We start from the raw sequence: 10,049 nt of genomic DNA, 5'->3' as shown, positions 1-10,049 counted from the left end.
TTAGCTAAAATTCTTGCTCTGTTCGCGGTGCAAGTTGACCTTGAGCACTGACGGCCCGCCCGCTCGTGTAGGCCCATTGAGAGCGCTTCAATTTGCCTCACTTATCGTGTGCGGACTAGGTTTCTATACGTTATTATTCTAAGGATATAGGTATGTAAAGCACCTATTGAACGCGGCGATTTTCTTGTAAAGTTTCGAGGTGAGTTTGTGTTTTTTTTATCGTGAACATTGTAAGGAATTGTGTTTTCACATCGTATGGTAATCAGTGTACATCCACAATTTTACTATATATTTCTTCCAAAGTAATTAATTCAACAATTTCACTGTTACGCGGTATCAAATAAAGCCATTTGGGGTTGTATAGAATCTTAAATTGAAAATTATATCGTCGGGAATAGTGCAAGTCTGCGTATGTAGTATTGGTAAAAGACGCGTATCTGTATAACGTTAGTTTGTTATTTCTATAGCTACGACTTCATTTTTGCACAGGAAGCATTATATTATGTTATCTAGGACTGATAACAATAGACTCCAGTAAGTCATGCTAATTTGATTATCACTAGTATCAGGTTTCTTACCACGGTATGACTTCTTTTTATTTTCCCGATATTTCGGAACGGTTGCACGCTCCATGGTCACGGGTTGACTGATATGTCAAAGCTCCATGGTCACTAGTGATAATCATTTAGTGAATAACCACGAGTCTTAAAGTCTACATGCTAATTTGGTTGTTACAACATATACGCAAATTTTTGGGCACTAAATTACTGAAATGGAAACTCATAATCGAATTTGTCTACCTCTAGACCAAAGTTCATTAAATTTGGGTCAACGGTTCAAGCGTGAAAACAAAACCGATAGTTATTTTCGCATTTACAATATTAGTTTGGATTATTTATAATACATATCTACATAAGCAGAAACCACGGAAGGCCACCTTACTGACGTCGAAACCGCTAGATTGGTTTACTTCAGCTACTTTCACAGTCTAATGACATACGGCATTTTGCTTTGGGGTAACGCCGCCGATATCAATAGAATCTTTGTCCTGCAGAAACGTGCAGTTAGGGCAATTTACAATCTGGGCCCCAAAGTATCTTTGAGAGATAAGTTTAAGGAAATTAACATTCTTACACTAGCCTCACAGTACATTTATGAAAATGTAATTTATGTTAAAAGGAATAGTAATTTATTTATGAAAAATAGTGACAGACATAACATTAATACGAGGAATAGGAATAAACTAGCTTTTCTTGATAGTCGTCTTCACAAAGACAAAAAATCATTTAAGGGGCAATGTATACGCTTCTATAACAAGATTCCGGTTGATATACAAAATTTGCCTTTCACGAGGTTTAAAACTATAGTGAAACAAAAACTTTATACTAAAGGTTATTATACGACTTCTGCGTACTTGGATGACAAAAATCCGTGGTAGTAACCCGTTTAGCTCATGGAGGTAGTCTCGATCTCTGATGTTTCAAATAAAAAAAACATTGTAAATGTTATTTACAAAGAGCAACCCCTAGAGTTTCTTGCTCATTCAATCTACCTTACGAATGAGCGGTAGAGTTGACCATTGTGACGATTTCTAGTGTAATAATGCTTACCTATGAAATAAAGATTAATTTGAATTTGAATTTTGAATTTGAATTTGAATACTCTATCCTGACAACTTTCAGGTCTCACATCTACATGCCCAAACCACCAACATTTCTCTATTCTAGTCATCACATCCTCTTTCAAGCCACATCTTTTACGTATTATTGTATTCTTCACTATATCGCTCAACGTTATACCACAACTTTTTCTCAATCGCTCTCATTTCCATTTAGTTTATATAGGTATTATTACATACTTTGGATTATAACAAACAAGTCAAAAAAATAATGATCAAAAACTATTATGCCGTTTTAAACTGGTATAAGTACTATGAGTAATTTCCGTAAGTGCTTGTACAAAATTTAAAATTGATGAACCGGGAATAATTATTATTCGATTATAATAATTTTATATTCTAGCCCTCTATGAATAAAAAAGGTGTCCAGGAAGATAATACTCTCACCTACATCATACTGTTGCTGCAGCCGTCGTCGACACAAAGCATACTTCATACTTTATTTTTTTATTTATTTATTTATGATCAGGTTACAAAGACCCATAAATACATACCTTCTAGACTAACATACAAACACTAATTACTAATTATTAACAGTTATAGTCTGCTACGTGTGACGCAACTTGGGTGTTCGGTAGCCGGCCTCGGAAACGACGGTACCTGACACGCTTCAGCGAAAACTCTCCTTCATGAAGGTCGACAGATGTTGAGTTGGTACTCTCACGACAAACAAATTAAAATTCACATTGTGACCTGCTGGGCCTTCAGGGCAGCTTTCATCCGTATGTACTCCACAATATCCGCAAACTTTGTGGAGTAATGAAGTCGGAACATATAGCAACGTCGGCGGTACTACTAGACGCAGTAAATGGTTAGGGCCAGTTAGGCGGTACCACTAAGGTTACGGCTGGTGTACTTCTTTTTTTTTCTTTAGAATGAAGTTACAAAACACCCGGTCTCTTGCTGCCAAAATCTAGCGAGAAATACATGGCGACTTATAAGTATTCCATATTGCGGTAAACAGAAAAGTACGAGACTTTCTCACAAAAATGTCTTGAGCTTCGCCGGCGGTTCATAACGTCTATTCGTTTGCAACAATCAAATTTCATAATAGAGGGTTATATCATAAATATCACAAAAACAGCAATAATTGTGTTACACAAAATGTTTATTCGCCGCTTACACAAAAATACACAAGTTACACTCAGTTATAACGCTAAAGGAAACAAATCACAGATAAATACAGAAAACAATATACTGTATCTAAGAGACTGCAAATTGATGTAAATTTTGTGCAATACTAATCTTAAATATATAAAATGCATCGTCACAATAAATGTAATGGCACCGACAAGAACAGATATTTCAATGAAAATACAATACATGTACAAAAGGAAAATACTGGAAATATATTCTGAATAGTGCGAGGGACAGAAAATACACGTTGCAGAGATTAAGATACTGTGATGGGCCAATGGAATAAACCGTTAGAAAAAAATATGCCACAAACCGAATCGAAGAACATATGACAAGTAAAGTAGCGGCCATTACGGAGGCAGAGATACTTGAAGTCTTGGGCTAAATCTATCCACAAGGACTAAAAACTGTGTATAATTCTTGTGACCGCCTTAAATATCCAAGAATAGCGTCAATATGTTAGCGCTAGGAGCGCTAGAGTCCCATACAACTGATAAATAAGCAGAGTGATTATGATGAATTTTGAATATAACAGATATTATGAAATTGATGCAATAAAATCATTAAGATTATGAAGTCTCTTCAGGTACAGCGTATTGTGATAATTAATAGCTAGAAATATAAAAATAAAATATACATTTTGATGACGGTAAAATTGATAAAAATAAAATCACAGGTTTAGTAAAACGTAAATTTATATCACAACTAAATTAAGAACTGGAAATTGCCAATGTTTTACTGACTAACTCGAGGTAAGTATTATAATGATAAGAAGTACTTAGGTACTTTACGAAATAGACACGGCGACGTCGATTTCAACTACGCTAAAATTTTCATTTACGAATCGATTAGGCCGACGCCCTTGACATTGTGTCTCATGAATATTAGTTGTTAATTTATGTTATAAAAAGTTTTTTATGCCAATTGTTATCTACCATTCCACTTATATCACAGCATTCCTAAATTTTAAACGCTTAATTTTACTTGGAAATTTACGTTTTCCATCTCTATCATAAGGTGTCCCTCAAGGCACACACTTAGCACTCCTCTTTTATATATTATTTTTGCAATTTTGAAAAGAGTTAAAAATACGTTAGAAAATACTTAAAATAATAATTTAAATAATATTGGTAAGAGTCAGTCATTACTAGTCTTTTTTATAATCTAAAGAGTTAAATACTATTCTCAACAATTTAGTGAGAAAGAAAAATAAACGTATCTAATATAGAGTAAATTATAAAAAATAACAAATCTCACAACGTAATTTGAACAAAGCAAGGAAAAAAGAGCTTCGTTTAAAGTTTTTAGAAAAATAGACATCGACACATTGAAACTTGTATAATTGTAAACTACATATAAAACGATAACTGTATCAAACAGTAGCAGAAAGCTCATCATAGACTGGTTTGATTAGTGTAATCAAAGCTTATGAAAAATACTAACAGACTACTTAAACCTTGGCTACAATACATGTAAATTTAATCTGGTCTTTGTTGTGATAGTACCATAACCTACACCTGAACTTTTTGCTAAAGTCACGCGTGAAACAGCTATCGTCTTTAAAGTACTATCTACTAGTGGTTTCTATTTGGGATATCCCAACTACGATTCCAAAATTCCTGTTTATATTTTCGCTACTAATTTCTGTTTAGCAGGAGTTGACAAATTTTATGGAAACATAATATATCTCAGTGTCCTACAAACATATCAAATCTTACTAACTAATTAAATGCACAGACATTGTCGCTGACCGAGTTCCAGAAGTTTAAACTCAAGATCTGCCAGAGGGCGATGGAACGTAGCATTCTGGGCTTTAAACGTATTGACCGAGTACGCAATACAATACTGTATTCGATGACTGGCATTGCTAATGTGGGGAGCAAAATAGCCCGGCTCAAATGGAATTGGGCGGGACACGTTAGCCGGATGCAACCCTAGAAGTGGGCGAACGTCGTCACTCCTTGGGTGTCCGAGGATGGATAGAGAAGGCTTGGACGGCCGAGAAAGCGTTGACCGACTAATTAATTTATTTATTGCAACGTGCAAAACATTTTTTCGTTCTATTCAAAAATAAGAAAAATTGAAGGCGTGTAAATGTTGCACTTGTTATCTTGTGCAAATTTATGAATTCTTTCAACTCTATCAACTCGCGCCAAACAGAGTAATAAAATGGCAAAAAGTAACATTTAACACAGATTTTTACACAACATTGCTGCAATACTACTTGCTTGATATATGAAGCGTTCACATTAAATTGAATCTACAAAAATGCTTCTAGAGGGTTTCTTAAGGCTGGAGAGGATTTCTAATTTTGATATAATAACGCCGCCATTTCGGGGTCCAAATATCATCTCTCAGCCTTAATATAGTTAGATCCCAAGTGATGTACTACTATGTGATCTGTCTTGAGTGTTTCATGAACATTTTGATATATAATTTTAGGATTACATTTATTTCTCATCTCACACTTTTGAATAGTTTTAGAAACCCTCAAAAATACGGAGCAAAATAACCTACACGACAATATGTAAAATTGACACATTTGTAGATAAACGCGATAAAGCGGTTGGCACGACGTTCAGATTTTTAATACGATGTACTATTTTGATGTTGTTTCTCATAAAATTGGCCAATTAGACTTCTTTGCTTAATGGCTTTTGGAAATTCGCAGAGACGAAAATAGCTTCTTTTACATCTTCTACGATTCTCATTATTGCCACAAATGTTGCAAGAGCTCTCGCAGATTATTTTTATCCTGAACTACATTGAATTGTAGTAACATTTCATAATTTATGTATGCTTTTGAAAGCATTCTTTTCAGCACATGTATGTAGCAGAACCTTGGCAAAAACATCATTTTCGTCCATCGCATTAACAATCGTCATCTAAATTCCCTGCATGAAAGTGGATGGATTGGGAAAGCTGAAAGTACGATAATATACTTTGATCCTGTCTAATCACTTTTTTAATTGAATCTTTGCTCATATTTTATTTTTCTGGAGAATCAATAGCAATTGATAGTATCGGTATTTGTTCGCTTGTACTTTCATTAATCGTTATTATATTTTTAACATCGGATACAAAAATAGATAAGAAATCTTTATTACTTATTGTATTTTCTTGTAACACTGAAATTACTTATTTCTTAGTAATGGTTTGTTAGGCTATTTTATTTTTATTTTAGTGTACTCTTTAAAATTGCGACTTTATTATTGAAACAGCCATTTTTTAAACTATGTCTGCATTCCATATTCAAGGTACTGCCCAGAAAATTAATTTCAACAATTAAAAGTCCAGATCAACAAAATATTTAACAATTATTTGTCTGGCACATCATGTATTGATTCTCCATCCAAGATAATAAAATTATTTATTTTAAAGTAGGCCTCGTAAAGTTTTGGTATAAGTAAATTCGTATCTTCAATAGTAAAGTTTTGTGCCATTATCATTGTCATATGCCATTGGTATAATTGTTTTGTCGTTTTTACTTCTTTCCCGAATTCTTCTTTATTCTGGCTTGTTTTATTACCTGGACCAATTTTACTTGCTGAGCTTCTTCGCTTTGTTGATATTCTTCTAACATCTGTTGACAAATTAAGAAAGTCACAAGTCTGTGGAACTAATGTTTAATCACAATTAACCCTGGTGGAGGCAAAGAGTTCAACGTTGTTGCTACAATAGCATAATTTATAGCTGAATATATTATAATGTATGTAGTTTAGGGGGTTCGTGTTAAGGATGGCGCATTCATGAAGAAGGGAAGTTGCGTGATACGGAAATAACGCTAAGAAGCGCTGGCGCATTGTGTAGCCGTTCCACTTCTTCTAAGCTGTAGTAGACACACATTCACACAGAAAAAATCATAATAAAGTATGACAACGCAACGGAGAGATGAAAGAAAGAAGTTTTATTCACCGCAATAGCATATAACACAGTACAATTATGTTACATTTACGACTTACGCATAGCGAATGGCGCTTACGTCACGTACGTTCTGACATTCATTCGCAAAAATGTTTTTGATTGACTGATTATAAACCAGGTTGTCAAATGAAATTCGACAGATTGCCATAGACTAGATATTTATTTATTCGATAGATATTGGAACGTGTCTATGGAACGTGCAACCGTTCCGAAATATCGGGAAAATAAAAAGAAGTCATACCGTGGTAAGAAACCTGATATTAGTGAGAATCATTTAGTGAATAACCACGAAAGTTTTAAAATCTACATCGATAGATATTGCTTCAGAAATAACAAACATGAAAATACACAAAAATGTGCGTGGTGAATATCAGCACTGAATTGTCAGCTGATTCTCAAATTTCCTTTTTCTCATGATAACGGAAAAATTGTTTCATCACTCGGATCTAATGTCTCAATAAATGTTTGCTGATGAACATAATTTTCATCCGTACTGAAATTCTTCCATTGTGTATATACCTCAACGTCTTCAGTACCGAATAAATCACCTAAAGTAGGATAATAATTGTTCATTACAGGAGGCTAAACATCTGGGCCGAGTCGCATCTGCCAGACGTCGCTTATATTATCAAATATTCACATGGACAAATTGGGATAAAGCTTGAAGTTCTGGGTTGGTAAAAGTTTAAAAGTTTACGTTTAATTTTACATGTGCGTTCGATATTAACACGTTATTTTCCGAAAAAAAAAACACTTACCTTCATGCTCAGTTCAGCCGCGATGACTGCAGCAGTAGCAGGCCTTTCAGCAAGCGCGATCAACGTAGGTAGTAACGAGTGGCAATGAGGCTTTGCCACCAGCCAGTTGGCCGGTAGATTGCAGATGGTTCTTATCACGGACCAGCCATCGCAGATGGTTTCCTACAGGTTGGAGTTTATATATATTTTTGGGCGCCAAATGTCACATATCGTCATATACTATGAATACTATTCATAACAGGTCTATTAATAACGCTCAGATAAGAACTACCTAGCTAAACCTAGGGTGTTTTACTGCTATACCTCAAGAACTACTTATATTTTTTACCCCAAAAACATCAACATAGCCAAAACCAATTAGCTTCTAACAACACTAAAGTAGAAAGCGTCTTCATAAATTATTTATAGTAATGGTCAACTCCCCTATACATAGCACAATAATGGCCCAAGCACTCTTCCTTGAGGCACACCTGTGACCGTGAGAATTACATTTATCTGTATAGACGGAATAAAATAAAAAATATTGAAGAAAAACAACACATCGCTTTCAATAATTTTAAAAGGCGTAAAATAATTAAGGAGATGGGTACGATTAATTAATCAAACCTATTTTTTGATAAGTTTAATCAAAAGCCTTTGTTAGAACAAATTGCATATTATAGAATAACAAAATTATGTTAAATGGATTTAACTGAATTTATGCTGATTTCATACTTAGAGATTAACTTTAAAACAAAAAATAAAAATATCATCAAGGTGATTACTAATTTACACGCATTTACGAACGGACAACGGCACATCAGACTACACATTTTTGTTCGAAAATCGCCTCCAGTGCAACGGAACAAGATACGTCAATGTGTAACTTGAGTGCTGGCGTGTGTACATTCATCTAACATTATATTTTAACACCTGACGGATCTAATCAATAACTCCTAAAACCGCACATTTAAAACGGTATCTAAACTTTGCATCTACAACGAATAAAAAAGCGAACAAGTGTTCACTTTGCATTGTCTTAACCTGTCTTGGGACACGTGTTAACTGCAGGTGTATTGTACCCGCATGGGAATGAAAACGGTCAGCATATGACCTGCCTAATCATGTGTAAAGTACACTGAGCTACAGCTAAAGACATATTACAGTTTCAAAATTCTTACGTCATTTACATTACATAGCGTTCAAATGCAATGTATAGCTTGCTTGATTTATTTATTTATACATAACCCTATGCACTTACGGTTTCCCAAAACGTACATAGATTACAACACATCATTCTTATACAAATAAATTTTAAGTTATTGCTCGATTAATACAAACACAGACGACATTTTCTTTCCGGTGTTATCAAATAAATGTACATCTCGGGTGATGAGCAATCAATCAGCGCATTGGCTAACTGTGTGACTGTGTACGATATCGGTAGCTCAACATTTATGGTCAACATCATTAACTCATTATTAGTTTGGGCACAGGTCTCTTCTAACAAGAGGGTTTAGGCCATACTTTAGTCAGTAATGCGATTTGGGAACTACACACATTTTCCAAGGATTGTCAAGCCTATTCGACTGTCATCGTTAGCAGGAGGTATTGCTACTTAACATTCACCAACGTATGTAGCTTAGAAATTAATTTCACAGGTGCATACCGTCAGAAGGACTTGAAACCATCCTCTCAATGGAGAATGATCATTCTTCCATTAAGCTACCACGGCTCTCTCAAATGACGATAATTTATTTAATAGAGTGTAAAAATTGTACGAACATTACCCAAGTCGAAAATGTTTGCAGAAGGGTTGGAGAATCTTATTCGTATTGTGGCCAATGTCATCCCATAAAATTTCACTCGGAGTTATTACACCTATATTGTTACCTGTAATTGTGAGTTGCCGACGACCATGAATCCGACTAGAATGAGAAGATCCAACACCATCTTCTCCGACACCTTCTGGTCCAGCCGACTTTGACCTTAAGATTCAACACCAAGTTTCAGTTTTAGTTCAAATAACTAATTTGGCATATTTAAACATCTAACCGCTGAGACTAGTACATCTGTTATCGTGTAATGAATATAATGCTTATAGAATTACGTTTTAATGTTGTTCCTCATATTTGCGTTTAACATGGTGACCTTTGGCGTCAATCATCTCAAGTCACAAGTCGAAATTCAAAATTTGGGCTTCGTCACGACCCGCAGAATTGATTTTTATGCACTTTTTTTACGGTTTAAGAACTAGTAATTTCGTTCGCAGAAGGAGCAATTGTATAGTAGACGTCTAAAAGTTAAAAACAAACAAAAACAAGTCTAAAATGTTATTGCTAATTTTAGACTAATAGAAACCGATAGAGATTACGAAATTTAGATCTGTCAAAATATTGGTAATTACAGGATCTACACCAACATCGTTGAAATGTCTCTCTTGAATATAATAATACTGTAGAGGAAAAAGACTTAAAAAATGTGAAGTTGGAGACAGGTCTCCAACTTTACCTTGTCCCTATCAACAATTTTGGTTATACAGGCCTAATTTTGGTTATACAGGCCTAATTTTG

The 10,049-nt window shown here is 34.7% G+C and overlaps 1 protein-coding gene across 1 annotated transcript; it reads right to left on the bottom strand.

The window, feature by feature from the left end:
• Positions 1 to 5,211: 5,211 nt before the first annotated feature.
• LOC113225772 lies at positions 5,212 to 9,464 on the bottom strand (the record flags this gene model as incomplete). The annotated part of the gene is made up of 3 exons (XM_026458182.1): positions 5,212 to 6,398; positions 7,498 to 7,659; positions 9,370 to 9,464. Coding segments are annotated over 3 exons (356 nt in total), but the record flags the coding sequence as incomplete, so codon positions are not given.
• Positions 9,465 to 10,049: the final 585 nt, after the last annotated feature.

Source organism: Hyposmocoma kahamanoa, unplaced genomic scaffold, assembly GCF_003589595.1.
Source record: "Hyposmocoma kahamanoa isolate Upper Pololo Valley unplaced genomic scaffold, ASM358959v1 173296, whole genome shotgun sequence".
Lineage (NCBI taxonomy): Eukaryota > Metazoa > Arthropoda > Insecta > Lepidoptera > Cosmopterigidae > Hyposmocoma > Hyposmocoma kahamanoa.
This window is presented reverse-complemented; position numbering and strand designations above follow the sequence as displayed.